Genomic DNA, 25,802 nt, shown 5'->3' on the forward strand with positions numbered 1-25,802 from the left:
AAGTACAACTCCCGACTTCAAAGTACCTTCCCTAAATTTGGTCTCGTTAAATTTCTATCACAAAATGATGCTGTGCCAACTCTGAAGCCACTTGACTTTATCCAATATTCGCCACCATTTCCGAGAATCGCTTGTGCTTTGAAACATTTTTCCGCAGAACGACCGCTCGAGCTAGCAAGGTATGTCTCAAAGCCAGGAGCAGGGGCTGATCCAAGGGGGGGGGGGGGGGGGGGGGGGGAGCAGGCGCACACGACGGACGGCCGCCGCCCCCCCCCCCCTCAACAAAGTCGACCCCCCCCCTTCTCAGAGGGCAAATTGACATAGGTGGACCCCCCTGTGCACACAAACCCCCCCCCCCCCCCCAATGGGAGAATAGTATCCTTACAAATTTTCCGCTCCCCCCCCCAAAAACGGAGTTCTGGATCCACCCCTGGGCTAGCCCGTACTCGTAACCTTGGCTACTGTCTGAGCGTGAGGGTGAACGGAGTATAGTTGCCTTTCTTTTGCAGTGCTTTGGCTGCGCATGCATGTTCGGGGCTCACAAGACGCCGAATCGCTTGGGACGAGACAATTGAAACTCCTCTCTCCTATTCTGTCAGTGACAATAGTGTAGGTCACTTTTCAGAACTTGGACGGTTGTACTCTACAGTGGCATTCAAGAGTTCTTGTTAAGCCGGCGTATGCACGACGAAAACGTTGGATCTGTGAAAAGAAAAACTGAAAGATGCATCGTGACCAGGGTTGTAAAGTACCTAGGTACAAGTAACTTTAAATCGGTAACTAGGTACTTTTGTTGTACCTGAGGTACAAACCTAGGTACTTTCATTTCTCAGTATCTGTATCTTAGGTACATTTTCCAGTAACTTGTAACTAAGTGAAGTTACTTTTTACAGGTACTTCTTTTATTCACTTTGTCAAAATTGTAGAAAATACAATATAACATATAACTGAAAATAAATTATAATTACAGTCTTAAAGCAATTTAACATCACGTAGTGTTTCCATGCAATAAATCGAACTCAAATTTTGCACTTTACAAAACTGAAAATACCTACGTCTGAAGAAACTCCCTCCTGGTTTCTAAAATACCCGCTACAAATACTACTTCCAGAGTCACAGTTATAATTACGTGCGGAAAATAGTATTGGGAGACCTTAGATATGTAAATGTTCATTTTACATAATTAAGCACAACAAAACTGGCAGGCTTCGTTGTCAAAACTTATTGCAGCAGTAGAAGGATACAAACATCAAGGGCAGATAATCGAAGCACTCGTACTCTGGCCGAACGGAGTCTTCGAGCTCCTGATGTAGTCAGCCACTGATGGCTGGGCTGCTGCTATTCTATGTTGTGGAGACCCTGTGCTACATTCGGGTCTTTCCGTTTTACCCCGTCGACATTCGTCTTGGTCTTGTCGACACTCTTTAGTTCTTCCTTGCGAGACCTCTTGAAAAAGCAAAGCATGGCTAGTTAATACTTATTGCACCGTGTCAGAACAGCTCAGCGGCGCAGGACACTAGTCCAACTAGGTTTCAGCACTAGCACTTGAGACGAAAACGATATTTCTGCCAGATGCCAAAGATGGTCAACAGCGGCGGAAAATTCTGGACGTGCGGGCATTAAAAAGGGAAAAATTGGTTGCTTCCAGTAAAACTAAAATGAAGACGATATCTAAATGACCAATGACAAGGCAGCTTACAGATAATTGTTGTGGGTCGATTCATTTTCTCGGAAGTTTAGTTTACCTAGCACACCCGGACATCTTTGTAACGACTTCTTACCGTCGCTCCAGACGCCCTGAAAAATGGACTTGTACCGTAATTTTGGATAAGTATGACCAAACCTTTCTTTGTTACCCATTCCTGACGAAGACCGGACTCCGGTTGAAACGTTGAAAACAAAGTTTCCGTTGTTCTACCGAGGGACCTCTACTTCGTCATATATAATATATAGGTGAAGTCAGAGTGGTGAATGGGTCGAAACACGTCGAAAACGAAGAGTGAGTTGACGCAGGGACAGGCTTTAAACAACGGTTTCGAGGGGGTTCTGCAAAGTTCTAAGTCCCAGTTATCGAATATCCGCAGTTGAGAACAACGACGAATCAGTAGCAGGCGTATTGTACGCACGAAAAGTTGCTACCCTGACGTGCGACGCGACGTCAATCTCTTGGCCGACTGACGGACGTAAACGCACATAGTACGGTGCATAACAAACTTTACACAGTGATGGAAGTGCCATTTGACCTTTTGGAGCAGGCCTTGTAGCAGGCGAAATTTTTTTTGGAGCAGGTAGTGGCCCTTTTGGAGCAGGGTCCGGCATATGTTGGCATATTACTTGAAAATGAAATAATGCTGCATTGCTATATAAAGCCCATCTCGATTATTGGAACACAGCGCCTGTCGCCTTTTTAAGACAGGATATATAAAATTCAACAAAGTAAACACAAAAAAACATTTTTTAATTTTTTTAAATGAAGTTTATCTGCTCGTCAGATAAAAAAATACAATTAAATATGTAACACTGAGTTCTGATGGTACAGGATATTTAGTTTTATCAGCCTGCACTTCTTTTCAGGTATCTGCAGCAGCATCTAACGACCCTCATTGTTGTGGAATGTTTTAGTTAAGATTAGAGTTGTTCTTTGGGCAGCAGCTTCTAATATTGCGGTATCTGATATTTGCTTCAAAAATTCCGATTCATTTTCGATGTGCTGGCGAAGTCACGATCGGATCACGGCGAGTTAACCCGTTGAGTGCGCTCCTTGGCATGCACCGACGCGCTGCAGAGAAGCGACACCCGCGGAGCAGACACCCCAGTCGCGCGAGTCGCACAGTGCTTTGTGCTCCGAAAAGGACGGTGAGGCTTTACCAGCACTACATCCAGAGTTTGGTGAAACTCAACTATACTTCGTTTCAGCTTCGGTGCGAGCGCAGCCGAAGCTACAAGCGCGCGCATGGAGCCCGCAACGGTGCCCACACTGCACGAGCCCACGCGCGAGTCGGGAATGCACAGAGCATTGCGCTCGCGCTAGCTTTGACTTCGCTGGTAGTTAGCGCACGGGAACAGGGCGGGAACAGGGCGGGCCCATTGACACCAATAAAGCATGCTTATCAAACTTGTTTTTGTTTACATCCCAGTATACAAAGGATTTACTTCTAATAATAATATGACAAATTTGAGAAAAAATACTTGGCGTGAAAATAAAAAGTACCTTTGAAGTAACTGTACCTGCACCTAGGTACATTTTTAAGCGAGTAGGTAGATACGTACCTAGGTACATTTTCGTATGAGTAACTGTAACTGTATCTTAGGTACATTTTTGAAGTAACTTTTACAACCCTGATCGTGACCCGTGGTTTCTCTGAGGTCGTGGTTGGCATGGCCCATCTCTTCGACACATTGTACAATTTCATTGTGCATGTGTCTGGCGCTTGACCCGTTAGGCCGTTTTGGACGAGTTTAGTCTTGTCCATGTGGAGCCATACTCAAACCGTTCGGAATGAGTGTAGCTCGTCTGCTTTCCCCGGTTCACGCACTGGACCATGTTGGACGAACCAAGCTCGCTCATGGCCTAGTTCGCGGCTCTGCCACTGCTGCAACAATTGGCAATTTGGTGCTGCCAACAAATGGCAGCACCAAATTATTTTTAAGTTTTGCTCCCATTTTGTTAGTGACTAGAAACTTGATCTTGAAGGCAACAAATGTAATTTTAAAGACAGGCAATTGAGGGTCAGATATCCACCGAAACTGAAAATGGCTAAGGAGTTAAAGCTGCTCAGTTATGGTCTCGTCTTTCAAATGGGTCAGATGGGATAGAGTCGCATGTTGCGAACTTAGGTCTTGAGACCCTCCCGTGGAGAACTTCCCAAAGACATGAAAATTTTTCATTTGGGCATTCCGCTAATCTACCTTCTTAATAAGAAAAATGCTCTTGACCACGGTGTTTCCATGTATGCTCTACGACACTGTTAGCACGAACAAGCCATCACTGGTTTTCTGTTTTCCTCTGGGTATTGAAGGACTGTCATCAGAACCACAAGAGTAGTGGAAAGTGCTCACTTGGGGTATTAACCCAAGTGGTAAATTTTGGTGCTCGCCAGTACCCTTTCAAAGTAAAATGTGAGAGTGCCAAAGTCGTGCGTGCACTAACAATGTTGCACAGTCTGTGCTGTAACCACGTTTTCTGTCAAAATACGAGACGTTGCACGTCGGGATGGGTATTTCAATCCCAATATGCAATGTGGTTCCATCATGACTTGGTCACCTATTTTCTGGAGTTCATTTCTGGGTAAAAGGTTTGCATGCCTTTTAGCATTTATATTGGGACGGGGGTATTTTAGGAACTCCACGAATACACATGCTATAATTGGTGGACGTTATTCACCGAACATCTACGCAAAATTATGCAATGGAATAACTTTCATACACGAGATGAAGCATACTCCGGCGATGTCTGCAGTCTTGAATGTGGCCATCGAAGAGCGAAACGACAGAATAGCAAATGTGGTCTGCTGCCACGGTAATAAGCCAAAAAGATAAAGGTGCAAGTGCATAGGAGATTCTTTCCGTGGTCAGCGTTCTGTCATTGGCTCGTATATGTTTCATTTTGGCCCCCCAGGAGGTTCTACTGCAGCAGCAGTTTTAAACGGTTCAGCCAAGACACTACGTGCCAAGGACTTAAAAATTCTAAGCTGTCTAGCAATGCAGAAAATTTAAGGCCTTCAAAGTGATGGAAATTTAGTGAGACAAGTTACTAATTGATACAGAACTTTCAAAATTACTAAGCCCCTAATCATTGATAATTCGTAGAAGGCTTTGATGGGCTCTATGAATTGTAATAGAAATATATTAGCAAAAATTATTCTTATTCCGATTGCTGTGCATGTCTACAGGTAAGTCACCTGACAGTGGCTATTTACCTATCGATTGGGTGCAACACAGTTTTCCCACAGTTAATGGATCATTCCGGAAATACACACTGCCTCCCATCGTATTTTTGACGTGCTACAGCAATCCAACATAGGGCATGCGAAAATTTCAGAACTAAAAAGAAAGCAGTACGATAACAAAACAGGGTATGTACTGGCTTCATGATGTGTTTTGAACTTGCAGTGGTAAGAGAGTACGAGCTGCGCCGCTTGCAGGGTGTATGGAGCGAAAGAGCCGGCCCGAGTGTACATAGGAACAGCCCCACAATTCCCCGTGCCAAGCAATGTAGGGTCCACGAGAGGCCCCGTCGGAGTTTCCGAAACTGTCCTGTGAAACTTTATTTTGTGATGGCAGGAGCACATTGAACATAGAAAAAATCGTAAGGGTGCAGGCGAGCTGGTGAATATTAACCATGTTGAATTAACCTGAGACTGGGGTAGAGAAGAAACATCAAAACGTAGAAGAGGCAGAAAATAGACAGGACGACGTCTCAAACGTCGTCGTCCTGTCTATTTTCTGTCTCTTCTACGTTTTGATGTTTCTGACGTCGTCCTGTCTATTTTCTGTCTCTTCTACGTTTTGATGTTTCTTCTCTACCCCAGTCTCAGGTTAATTCAACATGGTTAGCATATTGAACTTCAAGAGACCGTAGAAAACTTGCACGAATGACCAGTCCTAAATTAGTCGTACAAATTGCTTTTTATTAGAATACATTTGCCCCTCTCAAAAGAAAAAAATTTAACACTTTAAATTTGCGAACCAACCTAAATGATATGTAACAGAACTAACAACTTTTTCTCGGTCAACCAGCAAAATCATCTTCAGCGGGGCTAGAACCCGTTCCCTCTCTCTGTCATCAATAGCTCGATGAAGGGTCCTTACTATATTTGACTTGCTGACTCCAACTGAATGTTGGCCTTTAAACGAAAGGTACGCCTGTCCCAGGATTCAAGAAACTTGAGTCTCTAGGAACAAAATCTCTATACAGCAATTTTCCCAAATCGACCCTCGCAATAGCTTCACATCTTGTTCAATGTGGTCAGACCAAATCGCCTTAAAATCCGCTGCAGAGTTTTCTGGACAGCCTTCAGGAGCCAGAGACGTGCACAGAGAGTCTTCAGCAAGTGTTGCTCGGGCTGAACAAGGATCCTGACCTTGCTGTAGTAGGCGCTGAATTCTGACCCGAGCCCTTCGAGTGCCTTGCAGAGGGCATGCGCATTGACCTCCACCTTGATGGGGTTGCCGTGGAGCGTCGCAGGGCTTGGCTCCAAGAGGAGACGCCAGCAGATCGAGAGTCTGTGCCACAACATCCATTCGGGCTGAAGATTCAGCAGGCTGAAGTCTGCCTCTTCCAGTTTGCACAAGGCTGGGTAGGCACCTGGAAGGATGAGTGGAGGCATTATGCACAGTCTCGCTGCACCGTTCTGTCTTGCCGGTGGATTGATCACAGGTATACAAGGATGCTATAGATCAATCAAAAAAATTATGTCATATTGATAATGCCTGGGCATACAAGGATGTTTTGCAGAAGTGGTTCTCATGCAAGTTCTGGAACTGGCATATACTTTGAGCTTAAAGTGAATGCAAACTATTAAGATAAATATGCTGCCAGTGTTTTGTACACTTCCTGCAACTTTGTCCTTACTTTGCTATATTTCAAATTTAGGTAGGCAGAAGGATTGCACCCAGACTAGTCAAGCCAAGCAAGAGCACCAATCGCAAAGCAGAGAACTTGATACTAGCTGAGTGTACTGTATACTATGGCCCATTTCTGCATTCACTGTTTTACAAATCTTCCTAGTGCCACATTTTAAAATATTTTGAAAGAACAAAATTGGTTCATAGACTCACATCCCCGGCACCATTCCCATTTCAACTTTTTTATAATTCTTTTTCATTTGAGAAAATTGGATTTCTAGGGTCCTTAAGGTAGCTTAGTTACTGTCTAGCTAATTCAATTTGCCAATGCATAGTAAGCTACAACACTTCTAGACATACTGAGCTTTTCAAAAAGCAGAGCTTGCTGTGATTGAAGGGAATAGAGTTTTGTTTATAAAGCAACAATATCAACGTTGGTGAAAAAAGAAAATCAAGAAAAGTATGAAGCAGACAGGGACAAGAGGAAACTGAAAATGAAGAGAGCTTAATGCAATGGTCGCAAGCTTCTCGTACCCTCATTGACTGCAAGTTCGTACTTCTCGAGCACTGCTGCGATCCTGGCCGCTGTGTACTGCAATGAATAGTGTCCATTCTCTGCACAGCCCAGTCGTTCCCCCATCTTCATCCTCAGATTCTGCCTGCTAGAGAGGAAGTCGAGAGCAAGCTCCGTTTCTACAAGCACACCCACAGACGATTTTATATCTTCCTTTGTACCGCCCTCGCCTTCCAGAAAAACATCCTCCGCAGTCCTGGAACGCTTTGAGAGGCTGGGCTCGGTGCTAGGACGTCGGAAGGCCTCTCGAATGTAATTGTCTCTCGCACTTTGATATGTCTCGAAAGAACAGTCTATCGGTTCGACACAGCCCCCGTGAGTGAGGTAAAGCACCTTCGGGGCAACGTCTCCTCCAAGGAACTGTTGGAGAAAGAGCATTTCAAACAAAAGTCCAGCTTGTTGCGCTGCAAAGCTCTTCGAGTCGGGGACTACGAACAACAGCGTCAGTGGCTCCGACATACAGCCTCGGGAGATTTGTGCGAGGAGTCTCATAGTGACGAAGGCGCTACTTTCAACGTGAACACTGTCGACGTTTGGATCATAGTTGGAGGACACGTCGACCCCTTGCTCATCAAGGTAACTCCTTAAGCTAAAGGTCGAGGTGTCTCGGTCGTAATACTTGCAGCGCTCGACCACCGAGCGAAAATCTGTGGCTGTGTCTATTTCGGATTCTGCGATACATGGTATCAGGTTGACACCGTTGCTTTGTCTCGTCACCAGGGCAGGTCTGCTCATATAGAGGGTAACCTCTGCGTCCTGCTCGAGGTAACACGCACAAGCGTAGGCCGCGAGCTTTTCAGTTCGAACGGCACTGAACGACTTGTCCAGGAACGGCACGAAAATGAGAGCCTTTTGTCTGCAAACATGCAGCGTCTTTTTAGTATGTTCCACGAAGATAGACCCGAATAACGATTGGAAGGCTGCTGTGCGGTGGAGATGCACTCCGACGTAGGGAGATGACGTCTCGAAGTGACACTTGGCGACAGGCACGGGCCACGAGGCGCTGACTTTGAGGAGTTCGTCTGCGAGCAGCTTTAGCCGTGGTCGCAGCACCCGGTGGGCCGGCTTTCCCACAAAGATTCGGTAGTCCGCCGGCTGCTTGGTACCCTTCTTAGTCGCCAAACTGAAGCTCTCGATCGGTAATACTTCGTCGAGTTGCTGCGCGGCGCAGAAGTCCTTTATAAACAAACTCAACTGTCGTTGCACGTCCATCCTGTGAGCAGGTGCGGGTTCTTCAACTTTCCTGCGGTTTCGTGGCGCCGTACTTGTTCTTGATGCCGTCGTTGTGTCCCTCCCGGTTGCGCGCGATCTCGATGGCGTAGAACTGGACGCGGGGCACGAGGGTCGTGTTGTCTTCTCTGTAGTCGCTCTCGCTGTCCAGTCGGACCATGGTGGCGTAGTTATAGTCTTCCACGACTCCCTCGTAGTTCATGCAGAATTCCCGCCACTGTTTCTTTGAATCTTCGCTTTTCAGCTCGGCTTCGACGAGTAGCTTCACGTTCAGCGCTGGGAATCGGGCTCTGAAGTCCTTGTAGAGCGCGTCGTCGTGCGGGGTCAACTTGAGGAGTTTTGGATCGACAGCGCTGATGAGGTTGAAGTATACTTCCATGTGCTCTACGGCCTTGATGGCCCACAGCGATTCCACGGTGGGGTCATTGCCGAACTCTGAGGCGGGTCTGCTGAGCAGGTGAGCGGCACCCAGCGCGGCTGAAGGGTCTAGTCCTGGTGCGAGGTTGGCCATTGGGAGTGCTGTCAGAAACTGCCGGAGACTGCACAAAACGTCGCTGCTGTAGAGGCCTAAAACCTAGAATTACTGAATATCAACAGTATGAGCAAATCAGAGAAAAATGCCCGGCTCACCATTCACCTGCACCACCACACCAGTGCACCACACGTGTTAACAAAGCGTGCTCGCTTGTTCACCGTTCTCCGTTCTTCTCCAAAAGTTCATAAAATAGTGAATGACGTCACAATACATTTTATTTTTTTCGTCTAAACTAATGTTTGAACATATTTCGTTTAAACAAGTATCAAATAAAGCCAAATATCTCGATTTTATGTATTATTTAACTCATAAAGGTAAATGTTTGCCTTGTGCTGGTTCGGCAGCTACAGTGGCTACAGCGGCTGGCATCAAATACATCGATCCAATCCAATCCAACCACCCTGTTGATTCGGTGGTCATGTCGCGTCAAGTCGCTTGTCGCCGGTCGTCTCTAACTCCGCTCACCCACCAAGTGCAACATGACTGAAGTGAAATTAAATGGAAAGCCGAGAGTACCAGTGACTCCGCGAGCCTATGATGCGATCCAGAACGTTGACGTGGATAACTTAGCCGCGCTCCCGGAATGGGAGCTGCGTCCGCTGTTGCCATGCTTGGTTCGCATGGCGCTCTGCTCGCCTCTCGATCAACGCCGGGACTGGGCCCAGAAGAAGAAAACGGTGCTCAAAATACTCTCGGGCATCGAACTGGTCAACTCGCTCGTCGCCCTTCTGTCCATAGACTTCCACGCGCTCGAGCTGGACGTGAAGAAGGAGCAGCAACTACGGTAACGGTCCCACCACCGTCCCGGCGGGTCAACTAGTTTTGACCGCTTGTTGGCTGTTTGTCTAGCGCGCGTTCGCGCACTAGCTTTGAGTTGGTGAACTCTTGTCTGTCATTGCGGGGCCAACACTTCGTTAAATGTTAGCCTGTCTCGTTAGGATGTCAGTCGCTGGTAGACGGGCAGGTTCCGGCTGGAAACGCGAGAAAGCCGGTAAGGTAATTGTGTTGTGTGTATCCGCGGGAGGTCAGCCCTCGGTGGGTTTCCCCGCTATAAGTGAGAATTTTTGCCTATGCAGTACGACTGTTAGCCCGACGTCTTTAATGTGCATCAAGCAATAGTTATGCACAACCACACGCCAGTACGATGCTCGTCCGGATCGAAACGGGCAAGGGGTGTGGATTGAGCTCCCCTGGGTTTCGCAGAGCGCGCTTTCGCTCCTTGTGCTCCGAGCTTTGCGGTGCATGGACACACTCGGCAACCTAGCCCCCAGAAGCCGCTATCATTGTACAAACTTCTAACAAAGCCTTAAAAAAAAAAAAAAAAAAAAAAAAGACTATACTCCGTTTCACCTTCCGTCCGAGCACAGCGGACGGTAGGAGCCATCCCAGCCAATGCGGCGTTGAGGGAGTGTCATGCGACCTTGAGCTCCCTGTGTCGCCCCGCCCCACCGGCAGGTCACGCGATTATCTCCTGGCGCTGGATCGGCTGGGATGGCTCGTGGCGTCCACTGCGCTCAGACTGAAGGTGGAACGGAGTATAGTTTTTGTGTTGTGCCATTCATTCTCTGAGATGTAGATGATTTCTGGTCATGCTGTTATATTCAAGGTGCCCTGAGGAGGTTTCTGAGATCGCCTAAATATGTCGATAACTCGCTCTATGGGCTCTAAGCATTCTAAAAATCCATAAATCATAACGATGTGTGGCCTACTTCCCTACTAAAAAAAGCAATCAAAGATCAAACACACCGAGGTCATCTCCGGTGGTGGGAGGAGCATTGTTCTAACAGTCAGGACGACATGTGGCCAATGAAAACATGACATTTCGTTGTGATTGCAAATGCTGTTATTACAAAATGTGTGTGCTTTTGTACACTGTAAAAGCAAATAAGATTAGTCTAAATATATTTTTAGCGGAGAGGGAACACAAAACTGCAATAATTGTCTCAAAAATAGTGCACTATGATTTTTTTTTTTTTTCTGTCTTTTGCACGAGTGATTTGTTTGGTCGTCAGCTCTCGAGCACGCACTTGCAGGGTTGAATTATAGTTCGAGCCAACATTACTAAAACATTTGGTCGGGAAACCCACCCTTGAAACCTGGACCGCTCGAGTCCTCTGTGACAGGCACGTAGCCAGGGGGGGGGGGCACATGGGGCCTGCCCCCCCCCCCCCCCCCCCCCCCCCCCCAAAAAAAATTTCATTTTGCTGGGACCTCCTCTCTCCCCTCCACCTCCTACAGCATCTTGTCATGGGCGGCCCCCCCCCCCCCATACAAAAGCCTGGCTACATGCCTGCTCCGAGACCAAACTAAATATGATAAAAACGCCACCCTTTCGCGACGAGTCAAAACAAAAGTTCATTTATATTGATACTGCAAAATGGACGGACAAACACAAACTTCCAACTGGCAACTGGTTGTTGCCAGTTGGAAGTTTGTGTTTGTCCGTCCCTTCTCATTTTCTTCCTCAAGTTTAATTATCCATACCAACCCGCTCGTTCTGTCCTTGCAAAATGGCATTGCGAGATGTCGCCACTGGCCCTTGCACGACCTGACCTGAACTCAGACACGCAGTTCCCGGAGTGGCCGCTGTGCGAAAAATGGCAGCGTTGTGATCGCCTTTAGTGCTGTTCTCGAGTACGGATCGAAGCCACTTGTAAGGCGAAAGCCTTATTTGTCCTATTGAGTGAAAGAGTGGTGTATAGGGCCATAAAAGTATGATTGAGCGGCACGCGCCGCTCACGCTGAAGTGCAAGAGCGTAATGTCACCGCCGGAGTGGCGTATGCAAAAGTTGCGATTCGGACTTCATCTGTGCTCGTTGTGTGCTTCGTACGATGGGCTGTGAGGCGAGCGCATCTATGGCCTCGACATCAGCAGCAGCATCTACATTTACGGTGGCTTCCGCAGGCAATTGTGGCCACCCACGCAAATACGCCACAGCCTCCTTAAGTGTCCTTTAGACGTCGTCCTTGACGTCATCCTCGACGTCGTCCTAGAGGTCGTCCTAGACACCATACTTGGCGTCAATCTCTAGGACATCATTCTTTACGTCGTCCTAAACTTTAATATGTGTAGAAGCATTACTCGAAAACATTTCTCCCACGGGACTATAATGCTTTCGCCTTCCTACACATTAGCATTCTTAAATGTCCTCCTGTAATTTTTTTTTTCAAAGCAGGCTCTGTGGCAGTTTCCCAACTGAGTTGTTCTAGTAACTTTGGTTTGGGCTGTGTGGGCAACGAATCGCGCACATTCGAGATATCACTCTGCAGTTCCACCGGTAGGAGGCACAAGGATTCTTCGCTTGCTATTGATTGCTTTTTTAATATGGAAGTCAGCCGCCTATCATCGTGATTTAGGGGTTGCTAGGATGCTTAGAGCCAGCAGAGTGAGTTGTCGCCATATTTAGGCAGTCTGAACAACCTCCTCAGGGCACCTTTTAAGCTTTTGCACAATGTGTTGCATGGTGCATCGTTACAGGTTGAGCTGCGCTGACAAAGGACAGTAGATAAATGGCGATCACATTTAGTTAGACCTACAAAACATTGTCAACAAGGTCATCTTATTTTATATGAAACCCTCGTAGAAATTTTCTTATGTTAAAGAATGCACCAGCAGTTGCATAAACAAGCACGGTTGAAGCTGACGGAAAGAACCTTTTGAAAAGCAAGCTCGTGGAAGCATCAAAATGGCATCGAACGCTTTTGCATTTCACTTTCAATAAGCCCTATCTGGACAAGGCTATACTTTGTTGTCAACATGAATGGTGCTTTAGATTGTGTGTGCATAAACATGCCTTTTAAATTGGTTTAAATCACTTTCCAGGCTGAAGCTTGGTGCACACTCTGGAGATAGCATCCTGATTTCTTCGCTACAAAACTCCTTGGCACTAGAATTTGAGAGAAGTGATGCAGCCAGGAAGCTACGCCTGGTCCTCAGTGAATTGCTTGCCTTCATTGCTCAAGTAGGACATTATTTTTCTCTCCCGACTTTCTCATACTGTACTTTGTGTCACTGTAACTTGGCAAATGGCCAGTGTTGGGTGAAGTACATCTACAAAGGGCTTGAAGTTAAGCATAAAGTAAATTAGAGGTTGTGTACTTCATCTAAAGGAGTAAGTACACCAAGTGCAATGTACTTGAAGTACTATAGATACAAAGCGCTTTCAAAGTGCAAGTACTTTAAACAATTTTTCATGCAGCCCTTTCATACCCTTACACTGAGCAGTATATGTAGAGAGTTTGGCCATTCATTGGGCAAATGAGGAGGCACCATTGGCTGAAAGCGTGCTGGGTGTGTTCCAGGGCATCTTCACAAATTCAAATGTGGCCAACCAGAAGCCAGAAATAATGCCCTGTAGGTGGTCGCGAGAAACGAAATTAATAAGCGCGTCGAAGTAACTCGTGGTGACTGAAAATATGGTGCACTTAATGTTTCAGTCACGGTCATCCAAAATCATAGTGGAAGAGCACTATCAGTGGAACGATCGACATAATCTGCACGCCAGCGCCGAGGGCCAGGAATCTGCCATCCGAGCGGTCACGCTCTGTTCGAGCAAAGCAGAGTTCGAGCTGCACATTCGTTTCTTACATCTTTCTGCGTGATCATAATCTAAACATTACGTGCACCCTGTTTTCAACCATGAAGAGTTACTACATTTAGCTCTTACAAACTTATTAGAACCATATACCTATGATTAAAACTTTTTCTCGCTACCACCGCTAGGGGATTCTTTTCGGCTTCTGGTTGGTCAAGAGAGCATGTCAACCCCATTTTCTGCATCTCGTGCACGCCCTGGCTCTGCCTGCGCCTCTCGTTGACCAAACTCTCTCTATACACAACTATGCTGTTACACAGGTTTTTTTTCTTTTTTTTTTACTTGTATGCATTGCCTTAGGAGTGTTCAGGGGTGCATCAGCTATTTTCGGAAATGGTAGCAAATACTGGATAAAGGCAAGTGGCTTTACAGTTGACAAAACATAATTTTGTGATACAAATTTAACAAGACTAAATTTGAGGAATGTAGCTTTAAGTTGGGAGTTGTACCTTTCTCGGAAAGTGCCAGAAAATAATACTTCAAGTAAAGTACAAGTACATACTCAGAATGTACTTAAAGTAAAAGTATTCTAAAGCTCTTTAAAGTAGTGCTTTAAGTACATTGTACTTAAAATACTTTCCAACACTGCAAATGGCGGAAGCTACGGTCTCGATGAGCCAATCAGCGCGTTGGGGGGAAGTGCATGACTGTGCTTTCTTTCACTGGTTGCGCGCAGTGCTGTCAGAGCCACAGGTGGCAGATAGAGGAAAGCCGCTCTTGTACGAAACTTGAGTGGCGGGCCTATCGTCTAGAGGGAGAAAAGCCACGTCTTAAACACACAAAAGAGAGTCCGGGTAAGACGGGAGTTCCTCTTTCACTTCATCTCCAGCTGCATGGGTTACGCTCTCGCCCCTGTCCTTTTGGTAAGGGCTGTCACGTGCTTCGCCTCAGTCGCTCTGATTTTCTCGAGGGGGCCGTAGCATTCGCTCTTTGCCAAGTTGCAATAAAACGAAGTATAGTTGTCGATTGTTTTAGCAACCGGCTTGGTTCTGCGGGCTCTGTTTTTCTGACACCCTACTTGAGGGTGTCACATACAGAAATTTGATTTTATCCTAAGCAAAGTGAGCACGCGTCAAATGTTTTCTCGGCGTTATCCTCCAGGTTAAGGACAGCAGAAGTGATCCCGGAACAAAGTCTTCGGACCTCTTCGACAACGACGTCTACCTGGACGAGGTCTCTGATGTTATGTGCATAGCACACGCAGGTTAGAAACATAATTATTGATTTCGGAGGCTCCTGGCTTGAGTTTGAACCAGCTTTTGGGACAAGTGAGTGTAATGCTTTAAAGAGCAACTCCGCCCAGTTGCGAAAATTTGGGGAAAATAAGTGATTTCACTTTAAAAAGCACTAATAAAAGGCACTATGTCATTTTCTTTGCAAAAAATGGGGTATATATTGTTATATCTTATTTCAAACATAAGCAGACATCGAAAGTGAAATTTCGGCTCCGTCTGGGAACATTTGACCTCGGGCTGCCAAAAACATGGCTATCACATGGTACGAGTGATCATGTGATACTCTACGCCAGTGTTTCTCAATCATTGATGTTTTGCGGACCCCTTGTAGATCAATGGGGATGATGGAGGACTTTGTTCGTGGTGAGGGGAAGGGAGAGGTATAGTTTAATTATGATAATGATTTAGTAAATGGATATAACCAAGGGCTGTGTGAAGTAGACTTCTCTCATTGACATGCAGACAGAAAAACTCACCCAAAAATTAAAATGTTTCTTCTCATTCTGAAGAAAAAATAATACAACTTTTATTGTTGGGCTTTACTGATGGGCTTTGCGTAGGGCTTTGCGGACTCCTAGAATGCCTTCGCAGACCCCGAAGGGTCCGCGGACCCCCATTTGAGAACAACTGCTCTACGCGACAATGGGCGGTAGTGGGGCGGGCGTGTGCCAGGTGCAAGTGTCGTCTGCACCGCACTCTTTACCACGTTTTGGTGCCTGCGATATTCGACAACAACTGCACAGCTGCGGCACCAGTCTGCGCACGTAGTGTTAATGAAACTCCGAGAGACAATAATCACAAACGGTGATATGACGATGGCAGTTGTGACGCAGGAGACGGCGGTAACGGCCAGACGGCTCCCAAGAAGCGCGCTGCGTGGGCACATTACCCCAATCACGTGGCCACCGCTGAGCGCCGAGAGGAAACGTTGCCGACGTTACCTGTTATGCTTGCCCAGAGTAGTAAGAACAAGCAAAAAGGGGCAATGGTGATGACGTTTAGCTCAATGTTGGCTATGCCTTTGCCGTAGCCTTGATTGCGCTGCTGGTTGCACCTCAATTCATCCGCTAGAGTCAGCCGATTTCGGCAACTTGGCGCGCTGCAAAGTTTGATGGACCGTTTAAGAAGCATTTAGACAGAACTAGGTCGTAATATTTGACGTGCGGTCTTCCTAGGTAGTGCTGAAAAGGACTGCATTGTGTTTTTTTTTTTTTTTTTTAAAAAACAAAAATGAGGTGGAATTGCTCTTTAAAAAGCTGTTGAGCCTAAGATAATTCCATGGCAATTAAAACGTGCCAGGTAACCTTTACCTGCAGTTTTCTCACATTGTTTTGAATAGTAGTAACAATGCATAGAACTGGAGTATCTGCTCAAATGTAAAATTGCCTTTACTGCTAGAATACAAACTTTTGGTGCAGTATGTTATACTCAAATGCAAAAACAATTAACGCACGCTGATAAGAACCCAAATTTTTTGGAGCACAGATTTATCTCGGACTTGATAGTCTGATTTGTGCTTGTGGTTCGCGTTGCTTCTGAACCCATTCAAAGGTACACTGAAAATTATGGGTGTTTACGTGCTAAACCAACGAAGGACTGAGAATCGATTTAGACTGCATGGAGATTCCCTGACATGCAGCCGAAATGTCAGCTTCAATTAGCCTTCACCGCAATAAAAGGCTCCGTCAAATTGCGGGCAGGTCAGCTGGCATTCGATTCCATTAACCGGGGACCCGTAGGCCGGCTCTTTGCCTTGGAATCACCGACGCAGCTCGGACATTTGCTCGGCGGGTTGCCCAGGATGCCAGTGTTACAAAGCGTCTGCGCATTGTGCCGCACTGGAGCTCTCTAATTGCATGTTTTTCTTCAGAGCTTCCGGGCATCCTCCACATACAAGACATAGCAGAGACGCTGATCCACTTGAAGAACGGGCCAAACCTCCTGTGTCGGCTCATAGCCAATGCACCGGACAGCTTCTCCGAAGGTGAGGCTTGGTGTCCAAAACCTAAAGCATGTGCAGTGATGTCTCATTAATATAAACACTGTCTGTTCCTTCAAAAAACCGTTCACAGTGCGAGTTGTCCATAATGATGAAACAAATATGCATTTATTTACTACCCAGTTCATCCCCAAAAACAGTGTCCATATACGTTCAGATAAGATCATGCACACAAGTTCGGAAACATTTTTTGTTATTGCCATTTTTTTATATTACTCTCCAGCATGCGTAGGGAACGTTGCCAAAAAAGATAAAAAAAAAAAAAAAAACATAATATTTGAAAGAAAAAAAGTTTTTGAGTTTGCCAGAACAGCATATTCAATTTTTGAAGTTTTCGTTTATGTCATGTTTGGTGACACCCACTACTCAAACTGCAAATATCAGAAGCCTAACATATTTTCCACTTATAATGGAGCATGGAAACTATTTATTTAATGATGTACAGCATTGTAGAGGTTATATATTTTGCGTCAAAAATGTGCAAACATGGCTCCTTTGACGTTTTGTCACTAGATTTCTCAACCGTTATTTAAAAAAGTTAAATAGTTACAACATTTAAACTCACGTTATGTATTCTTATTAAAACATTCGTCCGATTAATATATAAGTCATTGCTTTATCTCAAAGATTGAAGTTTTTATGTTGTTCCAAAGTTGCCCTAAAGTGCAAATATAAAAAAAAAAAAGCAGTTTAGCAAGCTTGGTGGCTTAAACATCCCCACTTCATCGCGAATATACCAGATATAAATATTTGCATATAATTTGTGCCACTGTTCTTACTTTTCTACTACTTTCTATAAGAAAAAGAAGCTAGTAGTAGTGATTACAAGTGGAAAAAAATTTGGCTAAAGCTCCTAGAACTTGTAACTTTAAAGAACAAAACAATCTTAATGGTTAAATAAGTGCAAAGGACGAGCAATGCGGGTATTGTTTTAATGAGTTGAATACCTCAACTTTAGCCCAATACCTGAATACAGCACAAAAAAAATGTCTTGTCATAAAACACTAGGAATCAAAAGATCATCCCTTCTTTGGCATTGGGCCAAAGTGTCAGCATGGAACGTGCACTTTGCAGCGCTGTAACTTTGAAGGAAATAAAATGATGCAGCATGTTTTGTATGAATAAACACAAAGTATGGTGGAGAACTATCTCTATGCGGAGGGCAAGTTCGTCTGCTTCTTGCGCAGGGGGTAGCGGTGACGTCAGAACGCCGAGCCTTGATTGGCTGATGGCGACCCCCCTATCTGAGCGTCGTCTGCTCCTTTGCAACGTCGTCTGCTCGCAACGTCGTCTGCGTCTGTCCTACCTTTCCTGCGACTTTCGAAAGTGCAAAGGCCAGATTCACGAAACTATCTTACGCCAAAAATGTGCGTAAGACATGACTTAAGAACAAATTCGTATTCACGAAACGAAATTTTCGTAAGTTTTGCGCAGGTTATGACGAAATCCTACGACACCTCCGAAGCTGTCTTACGCACTTCTTACGATCAAATCAGCATGGCCGACAGCGTCGCGGTTGCGACGACCCACGGACGTTTATTTTTCTACGTGCGCTTCTCACGCGTCCCGACTTCAAGCAGCAAGAAAAAAGTAAAAAGTACTTGAAACAGACCACGACAAACAAGAACGCTGGATCCACAAACACCCAGGAAAAGCTCCAACGGCCATGATGGCACCGAACGCGACCAAGCGAGCACGGCAGTGAGGCCTAGCAGGCACTCCGCGACTCGGCGACCGTCTGCCCATGACCGGCTGGTGTGCTGAATAGAATATGCCCGCGCGACCCTTGTGAACCCTTCCCGTATTATACTTTGATCGCTAACCTCAGTTTTAGATTAAGAGGTCAATTTCTTCCTCTTGTTATCTCCTTGTTTCCCGAGGCAACGGTGACTCTCGCCGGTGAAAAAGCGGTGAATTTCCGGCAGACGCAGGAGAGGTAAAGCAGCCATCGCTTTGACTAGCAGACGTAAAGCAGACGACGTTAACTGCGCCAACCCGCCGACGCCGTTAAAGAATGAGGGGTCTCGCCGCTTACGAAAGGAGGGAAAAAGTATTTGGGAGCTCACTCCCGGTTCTTAGCAAACTAACCTCGGCGCCTCGGGACACCTCGCCAGTGAGTCCTTTGACTTCCCTCCTTGATATGGGTCTGCTAGTACCGCTCGAGTTATTCGTCTGCCCTCTTTGAAAGGCGAAGTCGAGCTCGCTCTTAAAGACCTCCACTTCCGAAAGTCGCAGGAAAGGTAAGATAGACGCAGACGACGTTGCGAGCAGACGACGTTGCAAAGGAGCAGACGACGCTGAGATAGGGGGTCGCGACCAGCCAATCAGGGCTCGGCGTTCTGACGTCACCGCTACTTCCTTTCCCATGCGCAGAAGATGAAAATGAGCCCACTTGCGAGGCATATAAATTTCAGAAAAATGGAATATGGGATTTTTTTTTTTTAATTGCCTCTTGAAGTTTCTTAACTTTGTACTTTAGGACAAGTTTGGAGCAACATAAAAATTAAATTTTTGAGATAAAGCAATAATTTACATATTATTTGAAAGAATGTTTCAATAATAATGTATGACATAAATTTTAATGTTGTAGCTGTTAAATTTGTTCAGATAACGACTCATAAACCTACAGTCGAGCCCGGTTATATCACACTTGGTTATTTCGAATTATTGTTTTTATCAGACAGTTCAAGCATCCCCTTGAAAATCACATGTAATATATTATAGGAGCGTTGTCTTTTTGTATCGAACTCTCACGGCGGGGACACTCGATATAGCGAACGAAGGTCGGCCGCTCACCCGTTGCTTTTTGCGCGATCCGATTGCCCCGGTGGCGACCACATGGCTTGCGTTGCGTGGCTGGCAGACCGCCAAGCCAGCATACACGCGGGAAGATAGGCAGCCAAATAGCAATTGTGGAAAAGAAGAGACAGTGAACCGTAAAAAGAGAGGAGGATGGCAAAAGCAAGGGGAAGGGCACGCACGCGTAGGGAGAGCCTGCGCCTTTTCCCCGAACACTGCTGATGCTGCGCAACTGCCTACCCCCCCCCCCCCCCCCCCCCCCCCCAAAAAAAAAAAAGTTTGGCAAGTTGAGTGTGTTGACAACAACGGTTGTGCACAGTAAAGGAAAAAAAAAGACAACCCTTATCTTTGTTTACCTTTTTCTTTTGCCATTATTGCTTTGCCCCTTTTTCTTTTTTTGCTGCCTGAATTTAGCGAGCTTTCTTTTTTGTTGCTTGCTTAACTTTTTTCTATGGATCAAAACATTTTTTTATGTGTCTGACTTTTCCGTTTTTATTTCTTTTTTTTTTATTATTATTTTCGTGTTTTGTCATTTACGCTGTGTGGAGGTCCCTGGCAGGCACGCATGTAAGCACGGGGGTGTTTGTGGTCTTCATGAACTATGCTGTACTGTATTTAGCGGCTCTTGGATGCTCTATTTGGTAAGCTCCTGTTTGTCGCGACCTTCGGTATTAGCAGATGCCTGGAAATTTCACCTCGAGTTTAATTTAACATATTTTTGTATATCAAATTACTGATACAGTCAAACGCCGCTACAACGAACGCTTCTACTATGAAATAGCAAAATAACTAACGAAATAGCCTGTACGACGGGCTATTTCGTTGCATATCAGCTTTATTGGGGTCATTAAAGTGCGCGACGGATATAACGAAGTGACTTGTATAACAAAGAATTATCGCGGTCCGACACGCTTCGTTATACAGGCGTTTGACTGTAAATTGAACTATTTATGATCCTCTTTGAATTCAATATATCCAAGTTTGACTGTATTAACAAAACGTCAAAGAAACCATGTTCGCGCATTTTTGATGCAAAATGTATACTTTCCATGACGCTGTACGTATCTACGTCAATAGCTCCCATGATCTATTATAAGTGGAAAATATTTGAGATTTCTGATATGTGTAGTTGCATAGTAGGTATCACGAAACATGACATAAACGAAAACCTAAAAAAATCAAATATGCCGTTCTTGCGCACTCAGCATTTTTTTCTCTTTATATTTATTTGTTTTTTGCAAAATCTTTTTGTATTATGCTTTCTTCACATGCTGAGTAGTAACATAAAAAAAAATCAACAAAAAATTATGTCCGGACTCGCGTGCACGAGCTTATCTGAACAAATCCTATAGTAGGGTATCCATGCTATCGGGGTCCATGTTAACGGTAAGTGACTATGATCACTTTGGTCGAGCGAAAAGCGACTAAAAATAAAACAGCTGGAGACAAGACAGTTGGACCTGTCCAGTCGCAAACGAGCCAAAGTAGAGGGATGCTTTTGGTTCTGATAGAACAATTTTTGAATGGATCAGCACGGGGAAGGTACGAGGATGAGTGCAACCTCACAAACAGAAATGTGATGCCCTTACACACAGAGAAACTAGCAGATATGCTCTGGTTAAGAATGATCCTGGAAGCACATAATTTGGGACTGAGGTTCCACGGCTAGAACTCGAGACCTCTACAATATGGTTGTGTAAAAATGATGATCAGTTTGTTGGCAACCTATTTCTTAGCTTCAATCTGGGAAGAATATAATCTTGTTTTAGAGTCGTAAAAATGCCTGTGCCTTACATGAAATATTTTGTTTTTCAAGAAAAAAGTAGTAGTCAGTCAAGAGTCACACTGTATGCCTCTTTCCTCCCACACTTTCAGTCATTAGCTTTGTTTTTTTTTCCATTCTGAATGAGCAAGCACCTCTGTATTTCCGTCACCTATGTGCAGTAGTGTTGCCCTACTGTTTTGAGCGTACCATTTTTTCTGAAGTTTAGTCCGGGCCCGGTGCATAGCTTGCAAAAGCCAAAATAAGCTTTTTTCTTAGATAGTCTGCACCTGGTGTGGACCTTGACAAGCACCCGCTTTATTAGCTCACAAAGAAGCTTGTATCATACATAAATCGTCATTAACGTGTTATGTCATTCAAAAGATCTGTCACGTTTCATCATAACAAGCAATATTGAAACAAATCCTAGTATACTCTTCACCGCATAAAATTTAAGCTTTTAAATATATACAGTGCAATCCACTTATAACGATACCACATATAATGATCAGTTTCTAGAGATTTTAGACTAGAAACGCTCAATTTCTAGTCCAGGTACAACAATAATCGGTTATAACGATTGAATTTTTGGGTTTTCTAATTATCGTTATAAATTAATTGCACTGTATAGCCTACAGACTATACTTAGGATATTTGTTTTTGGGTAAGACCCAATATTTAATGATGGTTACTCCTTGGTCATGTTTCTTGAAAGTCAGGTTGAACCCGAGTTTTCTCCAAATTTGGAAATCGTATTTCAGTGTATTTCAAATTACTAGCCTCCGAAAATATTTTCTAGGAAACAAAGATGTTGGTAGGGACATATGGCTAGCTCCAGACCTCAGAAACAATCCTAAATTCTTTTATATTCAGTGAACTGTCGTAACAGAAGTCGAGCTCTCAAATGTTGCCTTTGTGTCCATTGTGAAGCATTCTTTACCTCACTCCTTTTTCTATTTCAACCAGCGCAAATATAAAGAGTGAAAAAGAAGGGTGAGAAACTATGTATCTGAAATGTATATGTAAGCTGTAATGCTGAGAGAATGTTCTCTCAGTTCAGATACCATATGTCCGAAAACCGGATGGGTCCAGGATGGAGACAGAGATGATGCGCGCGCAGAATATTATGTAAGCAATGAGGATTCATCAAAAATTTAAAAGCCCATCTGAGTTCTTACCATGTTTCAATGCTATCTTGGGTACAGTACTTTATTAAAATTAATATCTGTATTGAAACCAATCAATTGTTACTTTTACTTGCATATTTCTAAATATATCCTGAAAATCGAGAGTTTTATAATAATTAATTAAAAACCCAATTTCTTTCCAATTACACTTTTGGATCAAAGTGCCCTATTTTTACCCCCTGATTACTGAAACATATAAAACCCAAAAACGAAGGGCCCTAACCATCCCCCAGAAAATATGGGAATCACAGCGTGTGCATGGGAGAGCTGCAGTGTGTCTCTCGACGTCTTGTCGCAGTGTGCCTGGCCCTGATCTCCAACGGAGACCGGCAGGATGAGGACACAGTGGGCGGCTGCATCAGGATGCAGGCCCTGCACCTGCTCTGCCAGATGAACCCGGCCCAAGCCTTGATCGTGCGAGCCAAGGCCGTGAGTCGTGGTTCTGCTCTTGGGAACGTGTGGGAGGCTTGTCTCGAACTGTGAAGCACGTGGTGCCCAGCCGATGCTTCAGTGGTGCAGACAGGCATGTGGGAGTACAGGGCAGCACGTTAAAAGCTTTGGCATCTGCCTGCTCCTTTATTGAAGTTTTGGTCCACAAAGATTATGTGCAGAATTAAGACAAATTTAAATATCTAAATTTAAAAAAATTAGAGGTCTACAGCATTCATTAAAGGGGCACTGACACCCCAAAGGTCATACTCTTTTTTATTGTTTAAAACAATGCAAGTTGTAGTAATAGACACGCAAAAAAAAAAACGCGTTGCGAAAAAAATTTCGCGCGAGCGCGCACCTTTTTATTTTTGGCATTTATATTTCCCGCGCTTACCTCCTAGCTTCTTTTGATCGGTGACGTCAAAAATCAGAAAATTTGGAAGCTTTGTAGGCGACATTTAATAACGACAATCGTAAAACATGTTTTTTAACGCAATGATGAACGCACTACAGCCTTTCTTTTTGAAATACCAAAAATCAGATTTCGGTGTGATGTCGCTTCCTGGATTTGTGTTCTCCCTCGGAAAACTTGGCGGCGCTCGAGCAGAGGCTTATCGCCGAGTCGGGGAACAAACCGTTTTTTCCCCGCGTCGGCTCCCTTCTATCCCGCCTGCTCACCTCCTCCTCTCTTCGGGTCGCGGTAGCAACGGCGCTTTGCTTCACAGCGTGGTGCGGAGGTCCGAAAGAAAGGCGAGTCGCAGGAGACCGCAAAATTTGACTCACTGCACTGGCGCGGATCGCGCGGGAACTTCAAATTCGGCATTTGGAAATTGTTTTTTTAATTCACGAATACTGAATTCCCAAGTTTCGAATTTTGAGGGTAATGTCCCAGCATCATTTTCAATCGTTTCGGATAATAAAATAAATTATGATTTTAATGTGTCAGTGCCCCTTTAAGTATAAATGAAGACTATGAGGTTTTTATGAAACCTAAATTGTTTTTTACTTTAGAAAGTTATTGTCATAGGATAAGTTGGTTGCATCGCATAATGTACTTCAGCTATATCTAACATGTTTATACCCCTTATCGGAAGCCTCTGTTACACTTCTGGCAGAAAAAGGAATGACGAAGATTGGTTTGCGTACAAGTGAAAATTTGGCGTCCACAAAAAAGTGGTGCGTAAAAAATTGACTTTGATATAACAGGAAGAAATCATTCACAAACTCATTTTACTCCACTTTCATATCAATATTTGAAAATAAATAGGTCTTATTTCACAAAAATCCTGGAGGACAAGACGAGAAGTTCCCGTAGGTCTTGAAGAAGACAGTTTCAAAAATGTCAATTTTTTTAGAATTATTAGGGGCGAAGCTCCTTAGGTTCTAGCCTTGTCCGGCGTCCGTGCTCACATCGATTGCCATCCCATCTGTCTTCTTAAAAAAAGAAAAAAATGTTTGCGCAGTCGACAGGATTCGAACCTGTGCGGGGAGACCCCAATGGATTTCTAGTCCATCGCCTTAACCACTCGGCCAAGACTGCGGGACGAGTAGGGGGCTCTGAGATGTGGTAGTAATTCAAGAGCTGGGGATGTCATGGATGAAACGTTGCATGAAACGTCTATACAGGAGAGGGCGCTGCGGTCAAATGCGTATATAATCACACTAAACTTTGCATGCATTGGTTCAATGTTTATAGACGAGAGGGCGCTGCGGTCAAATGCTTAAATGCGTATATAAGCACGTTCTATACCAGACATTCTCTTTCCGACATAGATGAAAACAAATGAAAAGCTCGGCATGCTGCGGCTCAGCATCTACGCAGACAGCAAGCTGCTCCGGAAAGGATAAAAAATATCAGCGCCATCAGCACTACCTATGAACAAAATCAGTATCATCAGCACCACCAGAGCTTCGCCCCAATCAACATCATTCACCACGTGGAGATGCGGTTATTTTTTTACTTCCAAGAGCAGCTCTCCCTTTTAGACTGTAGATGGCGAGCGCTTCAGCAGTGGCGGCTGCTCGCAGGTGGAGCTCTGCCGCATGCCGGGGCTGGCGGTGCTGCTGACACTGGACCACTGCGAGCCGGACTCGGACTCCGAGCTGGCGGGGGATTTGGTGGCCTTCGTGAGCGGCCTGCTGCTGGGCAGCGACGACAAAGTGCGCACCTGGTTCGCTCAGTACGTCCGCAGCTGCCAGAAGGTGGGTCAGGACTAGGCCGAGAGCTTACCTTATTTATATGGAGTCATGTCTCCTTAGTGTGGCTACACCACTATATAGGTGGACAACATTTTTGGGGACAAGCTGGGTAAATACATGAATTTTTGTCTCATTATTACGGGTGACTCACATGATGGACAAGCTTTTGGGTGAACGGAGGTGTTCATATTAATGACACACAATTAGTGGAAGGGACAATCGAGATGTATTTGTAGAGTGAACACAGTCTTCCTTATTACCTTCCTTGTTTTTATCATTTATGTGCACTGGCAGCTGCTATGCAGGAGATAAAAAGACAGGAGGCTTAGAAACGATAACTCCAACCATAAAAAAAGAAACAGCAACAGTGAGCACAGTTAAATCTAGCCTGCAAAAGTTTTTGCTGCCTGGCAGGTATCAACATTCACAAACTTTCCACTTCTTTCTAAATACACTGACCACGCGCCTGGGCCATTCCGCTTTGAAAGTGTGCTTTTCTCCTAAGCACGTGACTTCATTATTTGTACTTTTCAGTGTGTTGATCGTGGCGGGGGTTAGCCCCTTTGGGTGCGCTTTCTACCGAGCACCGGTGCACTGCAGAGAAGCTACACCCGCAGAGCTTGCTTCTCCACAGTGAACTGGTGCTCAGTGAGAAAGCACACTTAACGGGGCTAGTCTGCCACGATCA

The 25,802-nt window shown here is 45.0% G+C and overlaps 3 protein-coding genes across 4 annotated transcripts in view; 1 reads left to right on the forward strand and 2 right to left on the reverse strand.

Annotated features, from left to right (window-relative positions):
• Positions 1–5,609: 5,609 nt before the first annotated feature.
• Positions 5,610–9,043, reverse strand: LOC8051827 (DALR anticodon-binding domain-containing protein 3). The gene is made up of 2 exons (XM_002434568.5): positions 7,102–9,043; positions 5,610–6,307 (listed from the first exon to the last, which is right to left on the reverse strand). The coding sequence occupies exons 1-2, from the start codon at positions 8,351–8,353 to the stop codon at positions 5,949–5,951; spliced, it is 1,611 nt and encodes a 536-aa protein (XP_002434613.3). The 5' UTR covers positions 8,354–9,043; the 3' UTR covers positions 5,610–5,948.
• Positions 7,992–8,882, reverse strand: LOC8051828 (protein PBDC1). The gene has a single exon (XM_002434569.5). The coding sequence runs from the start codon at positions 8,880–8,882 to the stop codon at positions 8,376–8,378; it is 507 nt and encodes a 168-aa protein (XP_002434614.5). The 3' UTR covers positions 7,992–8,375.
• Positions 9,044–9,285: 242 nt separating the features above from the next.
• The window catches only part of LOC8051829 (integrator complex subunit 2), a 52,831-nt gene continuing 36,314 nt past the window's right edge, over positions 9,286–25,802 (forward strand). The window contains exons 1-6 of one of the 2 annotated variants that reach the window (XM_029992816.4): positions 9,286–9,690; positions 12,730–12,868; positions 14,603–14,705; positions 16,607–16,720; positions 22,782–22,912; positions 24,944–25,117. In XM_029992816.4, the coding sequence (XP_029848676.2) occupies positions 9,386–9,690; positions 12,730–12,868; positions 14,603–14,705; positions 16,607–16,720; positions 22,782–22,912; positions 24,944–25,117 (966 nt within the window). In that variant the 5' untranslated portion in view covers positions 9,286–9,385. The remainder of the gene's footprint in view (positions 9,691–12,729; positions 12,869–14,602; positions 14,706–16,606; positions 16,721–22,781; positions 22,913–24,943; positions 25,118–25,802) is intronic. The other variant, XM_029992817.4, reaches the window with a different exon arrangement.

Source organism: Ixodes scapularis, unplaced genomic scaffold, assembly GCF_016920785.2.
Source record: "Ixodes scapularis isolate PalLabHiFi unplaced genomic scaffold, ASM1692078v2 PGA_scaffold1__304_contigs__length_218370807, whole genome shotgun sequence".
In the NCBI taxonomy this organism is placed as follows: Eukaryota; Metazoa; Arthropoda; class Arachnida; order Ixodida; family Ixodidae; genus Ixodes; species Ixodes scapularis.

Coding starts and splice junctions, on each gene's coding strand:
- LOC8051827 (XM_002434568.5), bottom strand. CDS start 8,353: ATGGACGTGCAACGACAGTTGAGTTTGTTTATAAAGGACTTCTGCGCC. Junction 6,308..7,101: donor CGAACTTGCAGTCAATGAGG/GTACGAGAAGCT, acceptor TCATCCTTCCAG/GTGCCTACCCAGCCTTGTGC.
- LOC8051828 (XM_002434569.5), bottom strand. CDS start 8,882: ATGGCCAACCTCGCACCAGGACTAGACCCTTCAGCCGCGCTGGGTGCC.